We start from the raw sequence: 23,727 nt of genomic DNA on the forward strand, positions 1-23,727 counted from the left end.
TACGTGCTTTCAGAGTTTTAGATAGCTCAAACCAAATGGACTAGAGGATCTTTCAAGGTTCCTTCCAAACCCTAACATGATCTGAATCAATGAAGCTAAAGCTATGATTACCATCAACCCATTGGTGTAGGGGTTTGGATGGATGTGACTATGCCATCAAGTTGTAATCTTTTACCTCTTCCTGCCCAATTCTGGCTTCATTTTTCCCAGGCTTAGTTAGAAATAGTCAGAAATATACAGAATGGAAGAAAGGCTGAGAGTTGTCCAAAGCGTATCTAAACCAAAGGGGTTTTCTGCTATGACAACTCTGTTTCTGCAAACATGTATCTTTACCTGACACTAAATGTGTTTACAGAATTTCACATAGCAGAAACCAGACATGTATGGGAAGAAAGGCTGGGATTTATCCAAACCTATGGTGAAATAAATGTGAATTCCAGTATGTTTGGGCTTCAGAGGATTGGAAGTCATTTACACCTTCCTTGTAATTCCAGCCCTGGAACTACCAAACCACCAGTCAGAGCACATCGTCTTCCCGATTCAGAGTTGCCCAATGCGGTTGTTGGGACACCAGTTGCACAACGTGGTGGTCGCTGGCACTCAGCATGCAGAGCCTCTACTTCCTTCGTGGCACCCAGCCCCCTGCAACCCAATCTGCACCGTTCCACCTCAGCAGTGAATTCTGCCCGAGCATCAGAGCTGAATTTGCTGAAGACTCCACTCGTGGTTAAGGTCTGTACGGCCAAACCCAGGAACAACTGGCCACCCCAAAGGCCTGTGAACTTGGTTTAAGGCAAAACCCCACAGTAGGTCACACACAAACTGCTGGGTTCCAAAGGTGGAGCATCTGCAGTCTGAGTGTGTTTATTGTATAGGCAGTATTATTGTAGGCAGCACGGTGGGGACGGGTCTGGAAGAGGGGACGTTGTAGTTTAATGACAGCTTGCCTGTAGTCACAGATGCAATTTGTCGCTTAAATGATCCTCCTTTTAAACCCTTTCCATACTGTGAAATCACCTTCAGCTGAGGAAGGAAGACCTGAACGCTCCTTGCTGAAGCTGGGTGGGGACTTCTACAGCAGGGTCACTTATTTTCATCTGGTGCACAGATGGATCCATTGATTAGTAAAGGAATCGGCTCTGGCTGTTGCTGTGCTGGGTGGTGCTTCGCATGGCAGCGTGCTCAGTCACTGTGTCTGGGGTGCCATGTGAAGCTGTGTGCCTTTTAGAAGAGCAGCATAGATATTGCAAAATCATGGGGAGGGGAGATACTATTGGAGACAAGAAGATGCTCTCGGGGTAATCAGTTGGAAACATTTTATGTTGGCATTAAGAAAGAGGCAAGGAGAAACGTGAAAAGTGTTGCCTTTCTTAGGCGTGGCGACCTGGTTCAGGAATGGCAACGGCGCCACACTCTGGCAGCACGGTCCATTCAGCTCACAGACACCAATGTGGTGGACGGCAAATGGCGTTTATTAGCAAGGGGCACAGTGTTTTAAAGCCTAGGGCTACGATGTCACTTCCCTCCTCTTACATCACCGGCTACCTACTACTGGTTACCTGAGGAGAGGGGGGGTCCTACCTTTCCATACAGACTGACATCTTCCGACCGCCAGGCCCTATCTACCAACAGAAAAGCCTGGGGTTTTCTACCCTTGGAAGAAGAGCAGCATTAGAGTCAAAACTAAGGAATTGTCATAATCTGTTTTTATTATAACGATTACTGCCTCTTATAGAGAGCTTCTGAATTATAAAAGGAGGCCCCTCGCACGCTCTCTCTCTCTGATATATCAGCTTCTTACTAATAGAGCAGGGTGGCCAGCTTAATTTACTTGTTCCATCCTACAAGCATAGTGAGTGCTACAGTTCTCTTGGTAGTGCGTGCCAGCATCAGCAAAGAGAGATCTTGAGTTATGATTCCGGGTATGCAAAGCCCAAGTTAATCTTATGGTAAGCATAAAGTTTCTTGCCAGTGGGCAAGTTTCTCTTAGGGGTTACCAGCTGTTCTTCATAGTACTCCCTAAAAGTCCTGCCTGGTTTTTTTTAACTTTCCTGGAAATATTCAATTTCTCAAAACAGCCAGCTTCAGATCTGTGTTTTGCGAGCCTTTGCTCTGGGCCTGTGATGCACTTGTTGTTGTCCAGAGCCAAAGTTTTCCAGTGAGTCAGGCTCAGCAGGTGGCTTTGCAGGTTATAGGTCCCGCATTTGAAACCTTTCGGCCAGCCGGATGGTGTCTGCAGGTGCCTTTTTCATTTTTCTTGGCTAAAAGAACCAGGTGGAATTGGTGGGTGCTGGTGGGTAGAACTTGCTGCTCTTCGGTCACTACTTAGAAATAGCACAGCTCGTTGTGTGCAGTGGACTTCTTGTAATGAGGTGGCTTCTGGCTGTACACCTTTCCTTCACCAGAATGATCGTGATCCTCGCCTGAGAGAGCGAGCAGTCGCCAGAAATTCTCTATTATACCAATGTGGCAAGATCCTTCCCAGAGTGCAGAGGAAGCTGGCTAGAGAGAACACCAAGCCTTACCATGTGCCTTCAGCCGTCATCAGAGAAGGTAATTTTAGAGGTTGAAGGAGGTGTGCAACTAACCATCACTCACTTGGATGAGACAGGGCTGATACCGATCCCTCTTTTTTCACAGTCTCTCTTTTAACTTTATGTTCTTGAAGATGGTGCAGATGAGGCACAAGCTTCAGCAGAACCACCTGAAACATCACCATATAGCGAACAACGGGCTACTCCTAGGAGAGGAAGGAAGCCTCCACCAGTGGAAATCAAATTCATATCTCCTTTTGCAAGTCCAGTGGATGGAACAAAAAGCAAACAGAAAGAAACTGCAGATGCAGCAGAGAGGACTGCGAAAGAACAGAAGACGACTCTCTACTTTCCTTAAGCCAGTTCTGTACACCACTTTTTGTAGTCATCACAATTGTGTGGATTATTTAGAGGAAAAATGTTCATCTAATTTGGAAGAGATAATTTATATAAATTATTGTACGATTTCATAAACAAATTGTTTTCAATTAGTAGATTTCCTTAGTCAATGCAGTTATCTATTTTATATTAAGAATTCATATGTTATATATTATATAAACACAGTTTATTTGAGGAATGTTAAATAAAAAATGTATCCTTCACAATTTGCTTACTGTCTGATGTTTTTTTGAGGGAATAATGGGTTCAATGACCTGTACCGCTCAGAAAATTTAATGTTTGTTTGCTGACCCTCAGAAGCTTTGTAAAGATAGGTTAGAATTCCTGTGACAAGTAACCCTTACAACTTGGTTGAAGCCAAAACCCCCACAGTAGGTAAGACACAAACTGTTGGGTCCCAAATGAGGACCATTTGCAGTCCGTGGGTGCTTATTGTATAGGCAGTCCTTTTGGAAGCAACGCGATAGCAGCAAAGAACTTGGCTACTCAGGGACAGGGTGGGTATATGTTGCTCGGTGCCATATCATCCCTTGGAGGCTCAGGTAGGAAGGGCTTGCTCTGCAGGAGGTCAGACTAACTCCCTCTGCATGGCTCCCTTGCCACCCGTCCTCCTCTCTCATGGGGTCTGCTATTTTCCATGTCTGGTTAACGCTGTCCAGAAGAGGTGCAGTGTTTGCTGGCTCAGAACGGACAGCGGATGCAGAGCGCACGGGCGCATGCGTGATGAGTGCTCTGGGACAGAAGGGGTCTGATGGTGACTTGGTTAAGAAATCGCTCAAGGAACACCTTCCCTGAAGGGCCATACGCTGCTTTCCTCCCAGTTGCCCTTGATGAACCTTTTCTTCGCTTCAACGCAGGGATTTGGCTAAACAGAGGTGGTGGGAAGTGAGCTATCTGTGGAGAGCGGTGATCGCGGGGCGAGGGCTGGGTTTAATGGGGAGACCACGGCTGTTCAGGAGTCCAGTGCCTTTTGTGGCTGGTCTCTTGACCTTTGCATGAAGCCAGCCTGGGGCGGTACAGTTGCTTGATTTCTGCTGTAATAAGTGTATGCTGTGTGCTGTCCTGATGAGGACAGCCCCTTGTTCTCCTACAGCATCAGCTTGTTTTCCTGCAGTGATTTGCCTGGCATTTGCTTTCTGAAGACAGCAGAATGCACTTTGTCAGGCTTCTATTATTTTGTGTCTTCTACCTTTGCTAGTGTGGCGTGGGTTTACTTGTGTGGTGGAGAGAACACTTCAACTGGTAGGAAAGTCTCCGCCAAAGGCTGGGCCAGGTGCCTGTCTTGCAGATGTTTTGGCAGTTCAGCTTGTCAGGTTGCGGTTTGTAAAGGCGTGTTGCAGAATCAGGTACTCTAAAGGCACCCGGATGAGGCTGTGGGCAGCCTGCTCCAGGTGACCCTGCTTGAGCAGTGGGGTGGATCAGGTAACCTTGGTGACTGACTGCATTGTGATGCAGTGCGATGGGACACGGTTGCCGTGTCCTGGAACAGTCTGGGTAACTCCTGCATCTCTCCTCGGGGAGGGCTGCGTGTGTGTTGTGCACCGAGACACTTGGCAGCTACTTCTGGCTGTCCAGGTACTGTCAAAAAGAGCACAATTGGCGAACTGTCACGAGGAACTGTTGCAAGCTGAGCCACGTTACACAGGTATGGCAACTCTTGAATGAAAGTACAGTTGTGTTGGAGAGTAATCACAGGAGGCAGCTGGGCAAACTGGCCCCAATGTCAACTTCTGATCTGCGTGGGCTTTCTCTGTTTTCCTAATCAACGGGAAATCCAAGCTACGTTGTGCATCAGAGGCGGCGCGATCTTAGCTGTTGGGGTTGTTGGGATGGAGAGCTGAAATTCCTTCTTCTTTTTCCTCACCTTCTGCTGTGGATTTGTGCTTCTCGCAGAACTTGCGGAGCACAAGCTCTGCAAGGCAGTTGGGAAGCTGCACTGGAGCAAAATAAGCCTGATTGTAGATTTGTGATAGCAACCGTCTCTCTGTTATGCTGTTGGCTTTTTAGACTGAGACCAATGCTTTGCGTTAAATGTCGGGCTTTTGCCTGAAACATGGGGCAGGATTTCTGCCTGAGTGGGAAAGGAAGGACCCAGTGCTGTGGGCTAAATGGCCGGCTACCTGCCTTGCTAAATCCTCTGTCTGCACGGGTTAAATATGGCAAAGTGGAAATTCATGGAACTTGACTCCTAAGGTGCAGGAAGTGTCTTTCCCTTCTGCTTGTCCTCCAGTGCTTGTGGGTTGCTTCCCGATTTTCTGGGGAAAACGCCCCTGAGCCAGTCAGTAGTTTTCTTCTCAGACTCTTGAGTTGTGCTCAGTGCAGGACGCTGACTGTGACGTGCTGTGAGTTCACGCGCTTGTGGCTTTTGTGCTGGCAGAAGGTACTGGGATGCATTCGCAGGTAGAGAGCTTGTGGCTTGAAACTGAGTCGATTCCAGTGCCCAGGCTTTAGAGCATAACCTTTCTTCACCACAAGAGCCTAGTCTTGGACACCAGCTGTGACCTCCTACGTTGTAAGGAAGAGAGGTTATTCGTGCAGGCCTGGGGTGCTTGTAATGTGACAAGAGCAGCAGTACGTTTTGTGGAAGAATTTGAGAGTGAAGGAGCTTAAGTGTTGCTTAATGTTCTAAACAAACGGGCAAAAAGGGAAGGAGCCATCAGCGCTGCATGAAACCTACTAGGCGGCCACTGACAATGAAGAATCAAATGGAAACCAAGGGAAGGGACAAATCATGAGGAAACTCATCCTGTTACTGAGCAGCTTTTCAAATTAGGATTCCTTCTTTCTCAGGTTTTTTCCTGTTACTTACCTTGTCAGTACGTCTGTGGCATTTTTTGTTGGTGATCTCATAGGAATCAGAAAAGCAAAGGGTTCTCCTTTTGCTCTGCTGGGAGATCAAAGTCTGTCCCAAGTGCCATTGTTTTAGGCTGAGAGCTACAAGTGACATACAGGAGATTTCACACTGTGTGCTGATGCCACTTCTGTCAATCTCCAAGCTAGGTATGGCAGCCATGAGTCTATTTTTGCCTTTTTTTTCTTTATTTACAGTGCAGAATGCAAGAGCTACAGGCTGAGGTAACAACCAGTCTGCTGCAGTTTCCAGAGGTGACACTTCAGGCCCTTGGGCAAGATGGGAAAAGCCCGGATTCTGTGCTGTGCGGGAAGTTTTCTGGAGGTGAGCGTTTTCCTTTAAAGTTGGTCTCCTTACCAAGTTATTCTTGCCTGGAAGGGAGAGGACAACGCTGCTAAGCGCTGCGGCCACACTCCCAGAGTATTTAGTAGGATGCAGAGAGTGATCAGAGAGAGAGCTGCTGCAAGTGGCTGAGCAGGCTAGGCAGCTGACTTTCTAGGTGATCTGACAGTAGAGCTGGGTGCCTCTCTGGACCTCTAGGCTGCTTTTACTGCCAGGTAGACCCTATCTACCGGACTGTCAATGCAGTAATTGAGTTAAGATGGCTTTCTCTTCTCTTCTTTTCCAGGGAGAAACGCGCTAGCCTGGCTGGCACGTGGCCCTCATCTGGAGGTAGTGAACTCTGTCACCGGAGAGCGTCTTTCTGCTTACCGATTCAGTGGAGTAAACCAAGAGCTTCCCACTGTTCGTGTGGTAAGGGAGTTTTCCTGGCAGAAGAGAACTGGGCTGCTGGTTGGCTTGGAAGAAGCAGAAGGAAGCGTTCTCTGCCTGTACGACCTTGGGATATCGAGAGTGGTTAAAGCTGTTGTTATTCCTGGACGGGTACGTACTTTTTCTTTGGAGACACGAAGGCTTTGTGATGTTAGGAGCTGCATAATCCTGTCAGAAAACTGTCTTCAAAATATCCCAAACCTCCATAGGCATGCTGCCAATGACTCAGACATGTTCCCAAGAGTGTCCCACTTGCAAGCAGGTGCTTTAGAGCAGAACACGATTTTGTCTTGACTCGGGGTAGTGAGTCTTGGAGCTTTAGCTGGCAGAGGAGAGCTGTGGGCTGTCACAAGCGTATAGCTAGTAGATCAGTGAGGTCAATGTGGACAGGGCACAAGTCTTACTGGTTGGACTGTTTGCTAGTAAATGGAAGGCACTAACAGGGTTTTGTGCAGGGCTTTTTTGATTTTTTCCTCTCTCTTTTCCTTGTTGTCATGGGAAGCATGGGTTTGTTTTTAAATCTTACAGTCCTGTATTTACTTTCTGGCTTCGCTTTCAAATGATTTCTATTGAGCTTTCCAAACAGCAGAAATAGTAATTTGCAGTTTTCCTATAGGTAACTGCTATAGAAGTCATAAGTAATTACGGAGGAGCCAGTGTGAGCACTCAGCACCTACATCAGAGCCTGCGATGTCTCTTTGGAGTGGCAGCAGTGGCTACAGATGCTGGTTACGTCCTTCTGGTTGACCTTTGCTTGGATGATTTATCTGCCAGTCAGAGCGAAGTAGAAGCATCAGGTAAGCTTTCAGTTTTCAAACTGGAATTGAAAAATAAGGCAACTTGTGGCTTTTACCTCAACCCTGAGCATGCCGCTTTGAAGATGCTAGCGTGCAGACATGTGTGACTCCTGATTACAGGCAGCGATTTGACATCCTACAGTCCTGAACAGGCTTCCAAAGCCATTTCACAAGCTGTGGATTTGGAGGAGTGAAACCTCCAGTTTGTGTCTGTAGCGTTCATATGGTGTTTTGCCTGTTGCAACAGTGGCTTCAGGAGTTGCTGTCACTTCAGATGACAGCTTTGTGGCAAGGCCCAAACTCCTGGTTTCCAGAGTCTAAGATCCTCTTTTCTGTGGAGGTTACACTTCTACCGGTTTTGAAATGTGAATGGGAGCCCCTGTCTGATGGGAGAGTTTGTGGTTCTTTGAATACATGCACGATGGCAATGGCAAAGAGAGTGCTGCCTAAATAGGTATTTGGCCTGGAGCGGTAGAATTGGATTACAGGTGCTGTCACATCAGTGTTTAAAATGCCACCTCCATGGAATCATTTATTGCCTGGTTTTGTGTGTGCAGATCTAGAAGTTTTCTTTATTATTCCTGCTGAAGTCCCGGAAAGAAGAGCAATTGCGACCAGGGAACGCAGACATATCTCTTTTCAATTGCAAGCACCTTCAGGACCATCAGTATCAACCCTGTGCTACATAAGCAGAACCAATCAGCTGGTGGTGGGCTTTTCAGATGGCTACCTGTCACTATGGAACATGAAAACTCTGAAGAGGGAGTAAGTAGGCCTTTACGCTCGGCCATGCCTGGGGTGGCACTCTTTTTGCTTAAGGAAGCATGTTAATGTATAGAGAGCTTTTCTTATTTCATTGTTGTTGCTGTTGTTTTTGTTTTTTAAACCTGTAGGCACCACACTCAACCAGAAGGTGGCCGGATTCCTGTCTATGCTGTTACTTTTCAAGAGCCTGAGAATGATCCTCGCAATCGTTGCTACCTCTGGGCCGTTCAGTCTACACAAGAAAGGTGAATAACAACTTACCACGAGCCACGGAATGAATTTAACTTTTTGTTCAGTATGTGTTCACCTGCAGTTGCTACGTGTCTGGTTGTTCTGGATTTTGTAGCTGCGCAGGAGATTCTCTCGGGTACGGAAGGTACCTGATCTTACAATGAGCTTACAATGCAATTTCAACAGGATTTCACTGTTGGGAAGAGGGAGCTACTAATTCCTGCCTTCTGAATGAAGGCAAAGCAGCAGTGGCTAATCATTTGTGCTTGCATTCTTGAATGATTTCCGTTGTTTCTTGACGACTGCTTCTGACATGTTTGGTATTTGCAGCGTGACACGAAAATACCATTGAGCCCAGCTGAGCTGCAGGTCAGATGTGCCGGGCTGCTGCCCCTAAAGGAGGGAGGTGCCGGCATTGCCCATTCCCTTCTGCCAACTGGAGCAGCCTCTGGAGCCTTTGTGAGCCAGTTCAGCTCACCTGGCAGACAACAGCCACTGTTCAGCAGACAAGTCAATGGTTTCCTGCTGGGCTAAGGAATCAGATCAGAATGTTGCAGGGTGCAGTGGCTTGGCACTTTGGGAGGAAGGGAAAGGAAGGGATGAGATCTCTCTCTCCTTCAGCATCTGGAAACTCCCTAATCAGCTCAGCAGTTCCTATTAGGTTTGACTTGAAAACCTTGTTGACTGAGAACTCTTCCCTTTGAAGAACTACTTCCAACAACTTATAGTTTGTACAGCAACACCAGACTAAAGCTTTCCAATTGTAGGGTGAGCACTTGCCCCCGAAGCTGTCAGAGTTTCCTCCTTTATGTTTTAATGGCTGAATGTGACCAGCCTGTCGTGTTTTTGGAGGTCGTGGTGCTGGTCTTCTCAGCAAAAGTGTGCCATTAAGATGTCTTCAGTCTAGATCTAATGAAATGAGGACTATAAAGCAGCTTTGTAACCAAATTCCATCACTGATACTTTTTTCAGTGGAGGGGACGTTGTGAGTTTACATCTGTTGCAGCTGGCTTTTGATGGCAGAAAACGCTTGGCATCCGGACAAGTCATGTATGAGGTAAATGATGCATGTATGAGAGAGGATGAAAGGAGTCGTTTTCTCTATGGGACTATCACCTAAGTTGGCCTGTGCAGTATTTACCCTTAAAATTCAGAGCTGACTGAAAAAAAATAGTAAGTCTTTTGCTGGTGCTTCTTGGGCGTGGCGTTTGTCCACGGTTTTTGAAAGCAAGCCATGGAATTTGATCCTGCAGTGTCATGTGTGGACTGGCTCCTCTTTGCATTGGAATAAAAGTTGGAAATTCAGCAGTTAAAATTAATCTCTGACAGGCTCCTGATACTATTGGTTTTAGTGTTTGTTTATTCTATAATAGAAGTGAGAGTCTCCGCTTAGGCTTCATGTTAGTTTCTCAAAGAGATGGGTTTGATTTTTCTTAGCTGCTGCTCTTGTCTGTTATTTCCAAAGTTACTTGATGAAAGAGAAGGGAGCATGCGTGCTTCACAGACAACTTCAGCATTTTTCTTTGTAGCCAGACATACGTTCTTTCAGATTTAGGAATAATGTCGGATTGGATCTCAAATGCCCTTTCTGCTTGTCGCTTCTTTTTTCCCCAGGGTTTGAAATCCTGCGGCGAATGCTACAGTTTGGATCTCACAGGTGGAATCGTTCCCTTGAGAGGGCAGACCAGGAATACTAAACTACTCAGCTGTCAGACCATTGAAAAATTTAGCCACCCTGATGGCAGTGAGGAAAGCCTTAATGAAGGTTTGTTCATTAGACTAGCTTGCTGGGCTTACTGAAAAGGAGACACTGGATGCCTAGGTTATCTGAGATTCCTCAAGGGAACAAGTGGCTTCCATTTTCATCTCTCTAAAGGCAGTTTAGTTTCAGGAGCTAACAAAAGAGAAATGGCACAGAAGCTCACAATGAGACATCCCTGGAGGTATTTGAGAGGCATGGAGATGTGGTGCTTAGGGACATGGTCCCTAAAAAGAAGTTAATGGTGGACTTGACAGTGCTAGGTTGATGTTCTTAAAGGTCTTTCCAACCAGAACAAGTCTATGATTCTTTTCCAACTGGAGGGAAAATCCATACTGTATATAGTTTCTCACTGGAATCAACGTCCATGTTTTTCTGAAGTGTAGCAAACACAAGGCAGATGACGTTTGCTGCTGAGTCCTGCAACTAATACTGAAGTGTATGAGGTTCCCTAAATGGTAATAATGAAATCAACAGAAATAGCACCTTGTTCCTTACTCAATTATGGAAAATGAAATGCCACCTATTTTGCTTACGTCCAGCAAATGCATTCTCCCCAGAGAAGAGAGACGGCTCCACTTAGTGAGAGAACTGGAGTAGAATGTTACTGAGCAACACAAGTGTATACTAGACATGTTGGCATGCTTTCTGAAAGCATCCTAGGATGCTTTGGGTTTTGCTAAACTCTTCCTCATCCCAATCAGTACGTGTTGTGCTTGATGACAGAACTAAGGTAAAACGGAAAGTGGTTTTTTAAAAATAGCAGACAAATCGTATTTTCCACCAATGAGAATCAACGTCTTGTCTTTTACAATCATCTCTCCTGAGACCAGTGTCTCAGTCTTCAGCTGGCAAGTGAATACCTATGGTCAGCGAACACCATCGACTTTTTTGTGTGTATTTGACATTAATCGCTGGTATCAGACTGAAATGCCGGATTCACTAAGGTAGGTTTTTCTTTTGTTGTTCTCCATATATCGCTTCGGAAGAATTCACTGAGCTGTCAGCGTTGAGCTTATGCACTGCTTTTCTTTAAGGGCGGAAGAATTCCTTCACGATTGCCCCTACTTTGCACTGTGGTCGCTGGATGCTGTAACGAGGGTGACTTCTCCAAAGCTCATTTTGGATGTTCTGGTAAAGGAGCGGAGTCTCAGTCGGGGAGTTCCTCCATCTCATCCACCACCTGAGCAGTTTTTTCATCCAGGCATCTACAACTTTGGTAGGTATTTCACTGCTTTGAATAGTGCTAAGCTGCCATGGAGGTCAGAGGCCATGGACTGGTTCTCCGATTCATTGTTTGTCACTCCAATACCCAAGGAAAAATCTCCAGGCCCCTCCCAAGGCCAACTCTGAAACATGTCTTTGAGCTTGCTGTCTGGGTTTTGGTGTTTGTTGCTTTGGTAATGCCAACACTGAAGTGGTGATGGTTATAAAATGAAAGGGCCTTGAACTGAAGCTCACAGCACAGCACCTGGATAGCACTCGAGAGAAATTGTTTTGTATCCCAAACTGTGTCAGTGCTCTGCTGAAGACAACGGGTGCTCAGTTACATCTGTCCAGATACTGCTACGCGCGAGTGTAAAGTGCTCAGAGAGTGACTGTGAGAGTACAGGGGGCTGTCACATGCTCATTGTTTCTGCAGATGGTACGTGCTTGCTGAACTCCGGAGTGGTTCACATGACTTGCACCGGCTTCCAGAAGGAGGTGATCTTTGCTGTACCTCTGTTGCGAGTGTCGGGAGATGTAGCTTTTCCGTGTTCTCTCTTGCCCCACTTTCAGCCTCAGAGACCCTTTATGCTCACCCTGCCCATTTGCAGGAATCATTCCAGTTGCGTCCTGCCAGTTTTAGGTGCGCGGTAATGTTTTAGGGCGACTCTTGGGACTGTAACACTCCTGTTGTCACCCGTTGAAGCACGATCGGGGATTGAATGCCTAGAAAGAAATGCAGCATTGCTTTAGGGGAGGGAAAGCCATTACTTCTTTGTTCCTCACCCGTGGAACTGCTGGCATGGCCTGAAGCGAGGGTTTTGATCCCTGATTAACTTGAAGGAGGGGGGCAGAAGGGAGAACAGGAGAAAGTACTGGGCTGTTGGAGAAAAGCAATGCTGTCTTAACCTGTATTTTGTGACTGATGTTTCAGACGTTGCAGTTGCTAAAGAAATCCGGTCCTTCAATAATCAAAGCCATTCCTGAGACCTACAACAGGTGTCTTGTATCTGGCTTGCTGTCTCCGAGACTGTCTGATGTCTCGCCATCCAGTTTGAGTCAGGTGCGTGCGTATCAGGGGATCACAGGGGAGATCCATCCTTCTTGTTTGCCAGGGCTGCAGAGGCTCCGAGAGGTGATGATATGGTCTTCCTCATATTTGCCCTGAAGCATGAGTGTTGCCTTCAGTTAGCAGAAGTAACAGTCGCCTGAGGTCCCAAGTGCCGAGTTTGACTGGCAGCAGCCACAGTGGATCTGGGGCTAGGGAACCATCGGCTTATTCTGTGCCACAGAGAGGCCCAAGGCATCGTGCAGTTAGTGCTGGTCGGGTGCAAGAGGAGGCATTGTTCCCTCAGAGGAACCTCCATCCCCGCCGGTTTCCCAAAGCATTAGGTTTGGCATTTAGTACCTGACAAGGCGGGGAGTCTGCCTCAGAGGCAAACTACTGCATCCTCTGAAAGCAGAGCTATACCTCTGGACTAATTGACTTGTGATCTCTGAATGAGTCGGCAGTTAGAAATAAACACTTAGAGTTGAGGGTTCAGATATCAAAATATGTCAGAGTCTCATTTTATTTTGTCTGTTGTGATTAGGAGGAGCAATTTGAAGCGATACTGTCAGCTGCTGTCCGGACAGGCTCTTTAGATTTTCTGACGGGATGCATTAAACATTGGGCATCTGAAGGTAATCCTTGACTTCTGAGGCTGGTTTTATGGTAGACTTTTTAGCTTTGAGTTTGAAGGTGCTGATTCATTTCTTCTTTTGTTTTCTTACAGAGCGGCCAAGTTCTGCTGCCAATTGGCAGTTTGTTCTTGCGTGGACGTGGAACAAAGTGATCTGTACAAAAAATGAGTTGGACCAAATGTGTGAGTACTAATGTGGTCATTCTGCACCTGTAAAATCATTCCTACTGATTGAACTTGCTCAGAAGTCTGCTGGCACCTGTTATTGCACACGGTTCCCGAAGGGAACCTTGAAACTCTGCAATTGCTTTGTACGCTAATGATGGACTATTTCTTCTTGAAAAGGTGCTCCGCTCTTCAATGGTTCTTGCAACTTCATTGACCCACAGACGTTACGGTCTCTTCAGCACTGCCAGTTGCTTTTGACCAACCTTAGCAGAGTCTTAAACTGTTTTCTAACAGAGGCACGAGAGCTTACCGAACAAGGTTTGTAACAGCATCATTCAATCTCTCATACATTCTGTTAAGATTTGGAGTGATGCTTGGGTTGTAATTGTGGAAACAGGAGCTTTGGTTGGTTTTGATGATGGGAAGGCAGTCAGACGCAGCTGGGAGAAGGGGCTTAAATCTGAGAAGTTGTGACTGTCACGTAATATGCACAGAGTTCCGGGACATAGTTTGTTGAGTGGCTGGGGAGGTTACGTTCAGCAAGAAGCTACGCAGGCAGCAGCTGGGTTGAAATGACAGCAAGTGAATGTGGTAGCATTTGCTATAGTAAAAATGTCTGCTATGTGAAAAGCTCTAGTTGCATTTTAACCTCTAGTGAACCTGTTTCTTTGCAGGGGTTGCTTTTTGTTTTGGTGGTGACTGTGTGGGATTCTCTTCAGAGAAGAGAGTCATACCGAGTGAGAATACAAGGAGAAAGATTTCTGCCCTGTTATTTAGATACTTCCTATTGAGTAGGATGAAGGGAATTGTGTAGAAGTGAAGATTTGCAGAAAGAGAAATCATCTTATGCCTTGTTTCAGGTTTTGCCAACTTGAGAAAGAAGCAGTTGGTAACCAGCCTTGTTTCTTTGTATGCGCAAGTGGTTGCCTGGTTCTGTCGATCCAGTCTCCTTCCAGAGGGTTTAGGTAAGCATGAACTGTAATTCATTTGCAACAGGGAGACCATCCGCTCAGCCATGTCTATGGAGACATTCTCAGCTGTGCTTTAGTAGTCGTTTCATCAGTAACAAGTCATGTTGGTTCCGTGGCCGCAGCGTAGGCTGGAGTTCTGTTTCTCAAACGGAGCTGTTCCTGTTTTAGCAAGTACGGGGTGTAGAATAATGCAGCCAGTTTCTTTCCTGGGTGCCCTTCTAGAAATACCAACAGTGTTCCTCTGATCTCCAGGAGCTGCTCTTGGCCACAGGTTGAAATCCTTGGGATTTGAAACCAGTAACTAGTAAGGAACAAATACTGGAATGCTCTTTTTTTACAGGAGAAGCATTGCCTGCATGTTTTGAACATATTGCTTGAGGAAAAAATAAACCTTGGAAATGCTTCCTTTAACTGAGGGATTATGAATTCTATTATCAGCTCAGCTGACATGTTCAAAACCCGCTCCCTTTGAGAACGGGGATTTGGGGTTTTTTTGATAGTGAACTTCAGGTTACATGACAAGTTCTGAAGGCTACCTCAGCTGTAAACCAAAAACGGCACTTGAGACAGGAAGGACTTGAGTCTAGTGTCAAAGGCAGAAAGAGCCCTGGCTTCGTTCAGAGTCGGAGGCTTCTCGGTGCTGAGCTCATTTGCTGCTATTTTAGTCAAAGTTTTGCTTTAAAAATGTGCTGTTCCCTCTTTAACTTGCTTGGACTTTCTTGCCTGCAGATGACGATGTGCCTTTGGCTCGACCTTTCTACAATTATCCTCTGCTGCAGAGCTACTACACCGGCCATCGACAGCAACTTGAGCGTCTGTCAAGGTAGGCCTTACAGGGAAACTCTGGAAGGCTTCCGCTGCACATCCAGGAGCGGAAGGGAATGGCTGTTGTGTCGACAGTTGTCTCTGCTGTGCTGAATTCATTTGCTGTCAATCCTCCTGGCTTCAGGGATGTGTGTGTTCCTTTGAACACAGAGGTTGCTTTCCTCTGTTAGAATGTTTGTACCTAAGGCCGCTTTGCAGCGTCTCTTGGTGACATCATTGTTTTAAAAAAAGCCCTCTCTCTCCTTGACTAGTGATCTCTGGGAACCATGGTATTGGCCTGAATCCCCTACTCACAAGTACGTCGGTGTTATTTACACACATGAAGCGGTTGGCAGAGCCAGCACTCGCTGGCTGTTGGATAGAAGTCGGTTCCCAGTGGGAGCTTTCGTCCCTGGCCTGGCTGACTAGCATCCGGGTGATAGGCCTTGGATGAGGGGGTCTGAGGTTCTTCTTTGGAAATTGTACTGAAAAGGAAATAAGGGCCTAACACAGATTGGGCTATGACGCTGCTGCAATGACAAACAGGCTCAGGCTGTTTCCACTTTCAAGCCCTTGCTCTTGAACCATTTCCTCTGTGCAACCTGAGCCATGTACTCTGTGCAACTCCTTGCTGCCTCTTGTTCCAGAGGAAAATGGGATTCTGACTGCTTGATGATTGATGGAATGGTTTCCCAGTTAGGAGACCAGGCTGAGAAGTTGTGGCAGAGAGATGAAGGAGGAACTGGGAAATATCCCCCTGCTAGTTTACACGTGAGCGTCATTTCTCTGAAAACACACCCCTCCCCTCCATACACCAAGGATTAATGAAAGACAGTTTATAAGAAAACTCTTCATTACTTTTTCATGCCAGGCACTGCTGGATCTCTATTTGCTAGAAAGCATTGAAGAAAGCGACAAGCATGCAATTGTATCCTTTCCAGTTACCGGTATGACACCTTCAGTACGTGCACGTAAATGTTCTGTGATGCTGAGATGTTTGGATTGTCCATCTGGCAGCTCCACTGAGCAGAGGGAGGCTGAGTGAGTAACGGGAGTGCTTCAGGGTCTGAAGGTAACCTTTCTGAATGGCTGGCAGAAGCCAATGAGCATTCCTTTCTGGTAACTTATTCGGACCACAGTTTTGAGCTCAGGACCTGTCTGTCTGCTGTTTCTAAGAGCTTCAAAAGGCAAGACTGATACCTCAGCAGATTTGTCTTCCTCCCATTCTTGTGTTTGCCTTTCATAGTGCTTTTTCTAACTGTAATGTGACCCATCTTTGGTCCTACAAATTTATGATCCTTAATTAGATGCTCGATGCCAGACAATTTACCTGCTGCTAGACATCATGCATTCCTTTCCGAACCAAACAGATGCTTCAATCAACTCCTTCCAAACAGCCTTTGCCATCCCTTGGGGTCTGGTTAAGATGATCCAAGGGTTTTGGCTTCTAGACCACAAGGATTATGAAGTAAGTAGATAGTGGATTTCTTCAATATACATTGCAGTACAAGGCTGTAATCTCGAAAATGCTGCTAAAAGCTGCTGCTTAGCTAATAAGGGGTGAGAAAACTTTGGGACCCTTTTTGTAATAGTGCTAAAATATACTCAGCACTAAAGGATGGATTGAAATTTTAACTGTGTTGCCAGGCAGCTGATTGAAAGAAAGACAAAGTCCTCTTTTGTACTGCTTGCTATCTGAGTTTTCAAAGCCACCCCTTTAGGTTGAGCTGAGCAGAGCAGTTGGATGCTGCCTCAGAGCAGCCTGTCCTGATGTTAGTGTAAGGCGTGTGTCTGGGAGAACAGGTACCTATTTTGTAAGGTATTTCCATAAAGGGCTGTTTGTAGCCAAAGGTTTGGTTAACCCCCAAGAGTGGGAATGACACCGTTAAAAACACACCCTCAGTTCTGTCTGGCACACTGAACTTCTTCTCTGCAAGCACTTAAGAACTGAGGTGAACCTGTCCTGTATGAAGCATTTCCTTGGTAGCTCACAGAAGTTTGTTTAACCCACATGCACCCTCAGTTAAGAAATTGGGAGCTTTTTGCTTTGTGTGCGCAGTTAATAACCATGACCTCTATCTTCTACAGAACTCACTGGCCCTGCTCTTTCACCCAGCTACAATGAGACCTGTGTCATGGCAACACTGGAGAGTTCTTCAGTGCCTCATGTGCCAAGGAGAGCACAGGCAAGCTCTCCGATACATGCAGATGATGAAGCCACCCATGTCAAGCAGCAGGGAAGTGAAGCTTTTCCTCAGTGTGTTGCTGTCCAATAGGTAACGAAATAGATCCCACCATTTTGGCCTTCAACTAGTGTTGGGCATAATATCTTGGGGCAGCTTTTGGGGCATAATGTTAATAATCTTTGTTATCCTTGTAATAGTCTCAAAAGAAAATAATACAAGAAATTAATTGCAGGTGCCTGGTGGAGGCTTGGGGCCTGTTGCATCAACACAGCATCAAGTTAAACATGGAGGAGCTGCTAAAACACACGTACGAGATCTGTCGGGAGCTGGGACTAATGGAAGATTTATTGAAACTACATTTTACAGTCACTCAACAAGTAAGTGTGGACAACAAATCTTTAAAAAGAGAAGAGGTGGAATCCTAGTACAGTTCTGACAGGTGTTATTTCTCACAGGAGCATTTGGAGAAGTTTTTACTGACCGATGCTGATGTTCAGAGTCATGAATTGCTTTTAGCCCACCAACGGCAGCGTGCCAATTATAACTCTGCAGAACAGCTGAATCAGTCCCTGCAGGTTAATCTTGTGGTAAGCATAAAGGTTCTGGCCAGTGGGCAAGTTTCTCTTAGGGGTTACAACTCATTCTTCCTAGTACTCACTAAAAGTCCTGCCTGGGCTTTTTTAACTTTCCTGGAAATATTCAATTCCTCAAAATAAGGTTTGAGAGCTTCTGTTCTGGGCCTGTGATGCACTGCTTGTTGTCCAGAGCCAAAGTTTTCCAGTGAGTCAGACTCAGCAGGTGGTTTTGCAGGTTGTAGGTCCCATATCACATTTGAAACCTTTCAGCCAGCCGGAAGATGTCTGCAGGTAGCTTTTCCCTTAGTCCTTGCAATATTCACTTCAGTTTGACCAAGAGAATTAGCGATTGCGCTGTGGATTCGGTCATCTCAGACATGGGTGTTTCAGGAGGAGAAGGGCAGAGCCTGCTCTTTTGTGAGCAGATTGAAAATGGCAGGTGCTGACGAGGGTGTGAGAATTGTTTTCCCTCCGAGTGGCAGGTTCTGTAGCTGCACTAGTCTTGCTGCTCGTTGGCTACAAGAACCAGGTGGAATTGGTGGGTGCTGGTGGGTAGAACTTGCTGCTCTTCGGTCACTACTTAGAAATAGCACAGCTCGTTGTGTGCAGTGGACTTCTTGTAATGAGGTGGCTTTTGGCTGTACACCTTTCCTTCACCAGAATGATCGTGATCCTCGCCTGAGAGAGCGAGCAGTCACCCGAAATTCTGTATTAGACCGATGTGGCAAGATCCTTCCCAGAGTGCAGAGGAAGCTGGCTAGAGAGAGCGGCAAACCTTACCATGTGCCTTCATCTGTCATCAGAGAAGGTAATTTTAGGAGGGTGAAGGAAGTGTGCAACTAACCATCACTCACTTGGATGAGACAGGGCTGATACCGTTCCCTCTTGTTTCACAGTCTCAAGACCAACATGGTTATCAACAGCAGCAAAAGAAGGAAATGCAACAAATGTGCATACAAGGGCAACATTCACCAGGAACATTCTGTCCAAAATTGGAGAAGTCTGTATCGGAAATAAGCAGAAAGCCCACGTCACACAACGTGATAGGTAAGAAGCCTCCTAGTAATGTTGTGTCTTGAGCTAGATGCTTGGAAAGAGAGGGAGGGGAAAAGTCCTTATAAGTAATGTTGGAAGAGAGAGGTTTTCTTCTACGGCAATTCTATTTCTGCAAACACGTATTTTTACGTGCATTCAGAGTTTTAGATAGCTCAAACCAAATGGACTAGATATTTTTTCAGGGTTCCTTAAAAACCCCTAACATGCTCTGATTCTGTGGATCTAAAGCTATGATTACCATCTACCCATTGGTGTAGGGGTTTGGATGGATGTGACTATGCCATCAAGTTGTGATCTTTTACCTCTTCCTGCCCAGTTTTGGCTTCATTTTTCCCAGGCTTAGTTAGAAATAGTCAGAATTCTACAGAATAGAAAAAAGGCTGGGAGTTTTCCAAAGCTATGGTGAAATAAATGGGAATTCCTGTATGTTTGGGCTTCAGAGGACTGAAAGTCATTTACACCTTCCTTGTAATTCCAGCCCTGGAGCTACCAAACCACCAGTCAGAGCACATCGTCTTCCCGATGCAGAGTTGCCCAATGCAGTCGTTGGGACACCAGTTGCACAACATGGTGGTCGCTGGCACTCAGCATGCAGAGCCTCTGCTTCCTTCATGGCACCCAGTCCACTGCAACCCAACATGCACCGTTCCACCTCAGCAGTGGATTCTACCCAAGCATCAGAGCTGAATTTACTGAAGACTCCACTTGTGGTTAAGGTCTGTACTGCCAAAACGCAGGAACAACTGGCCACCCCAAAGGCCTGTGAACTTGGTTTACCCCCCAGTAGGTAACACACCAACTGCTGGGTTCCAAAGGTGGAGCATTTGCAGTCCGAGTGTCAGTACTGTATAGGCAGTACATTTGGAGACAATACGGTGGGGACGGGTCTGGAAGAGGGGAAGTTAAGTTGTAGTTAAATCCCAGCACGGCTGTTGTCACAGAGCTCCGTGAAATAAGCTTGTTTTTACTGGATAGAACAAAGGAAGTCCAAGTTGGACTTCTCAATATGCTTAGATATTGAAAGATGCAATTTGTCGCTTAAATAATCCTGCTTTTAAACCCTTTCCATACTGTGAAATCACCTTCAGCTGAGGAAGGAAGACCTGAACGCTCCTCGCTGAAGCTGGGTGGGGACTTCTACAGCAGGGTCACTTATTTTCGTCTGGCGCACAGATGGATCCATTGATTAGTAAAGGAATCGGCTCTGGCTGTTGCTGTGCTGGGTGGTGCTTCGCATGGCAGCGTGCTCAGTCACTGTGTCTGGGGTGCCATGTGAAGCTGTGTGCCTTTCAGAATAGCTGCATAGATATTGCAAATCTCATCGGGAGGGGAGATAGTGTTGCAGACAAGAAGATGCCCTATCTGTGTTCCGTCAGGTAATCGGTTGGAAACATTTTATGTTGGCATTAAGAAAGAGGCAAGGAGAAACGTGAAAAGCCTGGGGTTTGTCCTTCAGGATTTTCTACCTTTGGGAGAAGAGCAGCGTAGAGGCAAAGCTTTGTCCTTGCTGCTGGCACAGACTCTGTAACTTAAACTAACTTAACATGGTTTTAATGAGTCAACTGTGGTTTAAATGGAGTGGTTTTATCTCTGTTCATAGCGAGCTAAAGCCTTGGCCACATCAGCTCCTGGCTTTTCTGGGATCACCCCTCAGTCTATTCTGAGACCCAGCCTCCGCACCACACCCCTAGCGACTCCCTCCGCATCTCCAGGACGATCCATTTGTCCTGTACGGCCAAAGAAACCGAGAATATCTTTCAGGGAAGAGAACTCGAATGCCAGATGGACTGCTGAGGTAAGCAGGGCTGCACTTAGGGATTGTTACAGTTAAAGGCCTTACTGACTCTGATCTGATTGGGATGTTTTTTTCCCAGTTTGACAAAAGTCCTTACATTGCGAATTGTGCATTGGGATTGTGTTTCAGAACGGCAGACTTGAATTTGGTCAAAAAAGCCACGGCAGAGCTTCTGTAACGCCTCGTGCCTACAGCAACATACTCACAAGAAATGCCCATGACCTTGGAGGTCTTTACTTGGCATTGTTAGGAGCTGTGATTCCAAATGAATGTACCGAAACTGGGAGCAGAACAGGGCCATGTGCTAATCTACACATGTGATCTTTCTGTATATGTACTAAGGAATTGTCATCATCTGCTTTTATTATAACGATGACTGCCTCTTATAGAGAGCTTCTGAATTATAATAGGCGGCCCCCGCGCGTGCGCTCGCTCTCTCTGATATATCAGTGTCTTACTAATAGAGCAGGGTGGCCAGCTTAATTTACTTGTTCCATCCAACAAGCATAGTGAGTGCTACAGTTCTCGTGGTAGTGCATGCCAGCATCAGCAAGAAGAGGTCTTGACTTATGATTCTGGGTATGCAAAGCCTCCCTCTACTTGAAGACACAGTAGTGAACCCGATGTGTAGCTTGATACAAATAGTACAGGCAAGTACATGCAAGACCCACTTCATCTTGCAGAACTACCAGAAACGGAGCACGCGGGTTGCATACACCGAATGCTCTGTTCCCTGACCCTTACATGCATACATTTTGCTCTGTAGTAGGGAATGTGTTGCATGGCTCTACCTACCTTCAGGGGTGATCTGAAAGAGAAAAGCAGCGTTTCAGTGTCCTCTGTTTCATCCAGCTCAGTCGGAAGTTAATCAGCCTGCTAATAATGCATTAACAGTCGCTTTTTAACTTTAGGTTCTTGAAGATGGTGCAGATGAGGCGCAAGCCACAGCAGAACCACCTGAAACATCACCGTATAGGAAACTACGTGTTAGTCCTAGGAGACAAAGGAAGCGTAATGTAGGAAAAGTAAAAAGCAGCTGCTTTATTTGTTCTGATGGACAAACACTACCTGTCAGGACGCAATTTGTAGCAGTGACTCCAAGAAGAAGATTGAGAAGAGCAAAGGAAGCTGCATCTGAACTCTTGAGAGAGGCTAGTAATGAAATGCCTGCTGCTGAAGGTAGCAATATTTCTTCCGCTCCTTCCAGAAAGACTGGACGAGGAAAAAGTGCTAGGAAGGGGACACAAAATCTCTTGCCACAAACAGAATCTCTCTCTACTCGGGAAGAGACACAGTCAGGTGAGAAAGTGGAACTCCTTGATACTCCAAGGAGAAGAGCAAGAAGAATTCCACATGCTAAACCACGCAAAATGGATACTGGTGAACAAACACCTGCACTGACAAATGAAGAACCAACCACATCCAGGGCTCCAGTAAGGACAGGACGCTGGGGCAGAAAGCGACTATCAATATAGCTTTAATACTTGTCTATGAAGAACTAAAGTAAATAAATGTTATCTCTGTTAAGTGCTTGAAGTGTTAACTGATTTACTTTGATTCTGTTTTGTTGCCACCTTGTTTGTGTTGCCCGGTGTGCAAATATGGCCGCAGATAACTAATAGAATCCTCCATCAGAACTTCCTCCATGCAAGACTAATCTCAGGGTCATCACCAAAATACATTTATTTGCTGTGATGTAATCGGTTCCCTTGTAATGAATCAAAAACATCCGAGTTGTTCATTACTGGTGTGGGGAAAAACCACAGGCAGAAGGCAAGCCATAGCTGCTTGTGAGTAGTTGCAATCTATTAGCCTACCCCATTGTCTCCCTCACCAAACTTCCACGTTTCCATTCCAGGAATGCTCTTAATTCCAAAGTAGTCAAGATAGGAAGTCTCTTTTACAGACTTGCAGGTAACTGTGCTGCTGTTCCTTCTGGATTAAAGCTGTTCCTAAAATAGAATGCCTTTGCCAGTGCACTGTGCTGCGTGGGTGAGCACTGTGTGTGAGGCAAAGGGAAAATGCCAGTTAGGGTTACCGATGCGCCCGTTGCTTTAAGCCGGTCCTTGGCTGCGTGTCACCCGACCGGGTCAAGAGCAGGCTTGTCCCACAGCAGTCACCGACCAGTGAGGTGCACCTTGCCGCTGCATTTGGTTAGCACCCAGACAAAAGCTGAACGTAGTAGTGAATGACTGCTGGTATTTGGATGTGATGAGTGTAATTTCAATACACGGAGAGGGAAGGGGGCAGGAAGGAAGAGTGTGGTTTCTGTGGACAGCACAAGCATATTGAACCCCAGGAATCCAGGGCACAGGGAAACCGTGAGCTTTGATCTGGCCTCTTGGCCTTGCAGTGGCTTCCTAAAGTACAAGAAAGGGCACCCTCTTTGCAGCGGGATCCAGCGGCTGCACAGGCCAGGTGAAATTTTATTCAGAGAAGTAGCCACAACCAGTTTTAGCTCAAGTACACCCAGCTGGAGGCTAGCCAGTGCATTTCTCTGCCATTGTGCCCATTCGTGCAAGTGTGAGGCAAATGACTGGCTTTTGTAGCTGTACTGGTTTGAAGCATATCTAGATTTTACCTACGGCTCTGTCACCCTGTGTTGCAGTTTTGTGAGGCTGTGCTGCTGAGACGAGATTTTTTAAGCAGCAGTTACAGTTTTCTGCCAGCCTAAACTATGAACAACGAGCAATTCAAGGCCAAAGTTGCGGCCTGAAAGATAGCAAGCGCCTCTGAGAATCACATATAGGAGAAAACAACCCAGAAGCAGCTGCATTTTGCCACTGGAGAAGGGAGTGAGGAGATGTAACAAGCTGTACAGATACCAAGGCTGGAACAGCGCGGGGGAGGAGGCAGCCCAGGTACTGGAGAGAAAGATGCCCCTGCAGCCCGTGGAGAAACCCATGGGAAAGGCCGAGACCCCACCTGCAGCCCGTGGAGGGGCTCCACGCTGGATGGAGCAGGTGGAGGCACAGAGAAGGCGCCGTGACCCTACGCTGGAACAAACCCCTGCCAGCACTTGCAGCCATGGAGAGAAACAGACATGAGAAGGAGATTTGCACTGGAACAGGTTTGCTCGGGGGAGGCTGGTGACCCCACAGAGGACTGGGACTGAGAGACATTGTGATTTATGACTGCCCGCCATAGCAGTGACCCACACCAGGGCAGCTGGTGAAT

General features: G+C 46.4%; 1 protein-coding gene across 1 annotated transcript; it reads left to right on the forward strand.

The window, feature by feature from the left end:
• Positions 1-5,987: 5,987 nt before the first annotated feature.
• LOC311189405 (protein ELYS-like) lies at positions 5,988-21,570 on the forward strand (the record flags this gene model as incomplete). The annotated part of the gene is made up of 27 exons (XM_084261071.1): positions 5,988-6,108; positions 6,413-6,666; positions 7,172-7,352; positions 7,910-8,117; positions 8,246-8,362; positions 9,321-9,405; positions 9,963-10,092; positions 10,871-11,054; positions 11,145-11,326; positions 11,750-11,811; positions 12,248-12,376; positions 12,906-12,996; positions 13,089-13,178; positions 13,341-13,481; positions 14,024-14,128; positions 14,864-14,957; positions 15,586-15,709; positions 15,810-15,866; positions 16,260-16,406; positions 17,027-17,214; positions 17,357-17,501; positions 17,580-17,711; positions 18,360-18,507; positions 18,596-18,746; positions 19,234-19,471; positions 20,468-20,550; positions 21,462-21,570. The coding sequence occupies 27 exons, from the start codon at positions 5,988-5,990 to the stop codon at positions 21,568-21,570; spliced, it is 3,696 nt and encodes a 1,231-aa protein (XP_084117197.1).
• Between the last annotated feature and the right edge of the window lie 2,157 nt (positions 21,571-23,727).

The sequence above is a fragment of the Gallinula chloropus genome (genome assembly GCF_964237585.1).
Source record: "Gallinula chloropus genome assembly, chromosome: 3".
Classification (NCBI taxonomy): Eukaryota; Metazoa; Chordata; class Aves; order Gruiformes; family Rallidae; genus Gallinula; species Gallinula chloropus.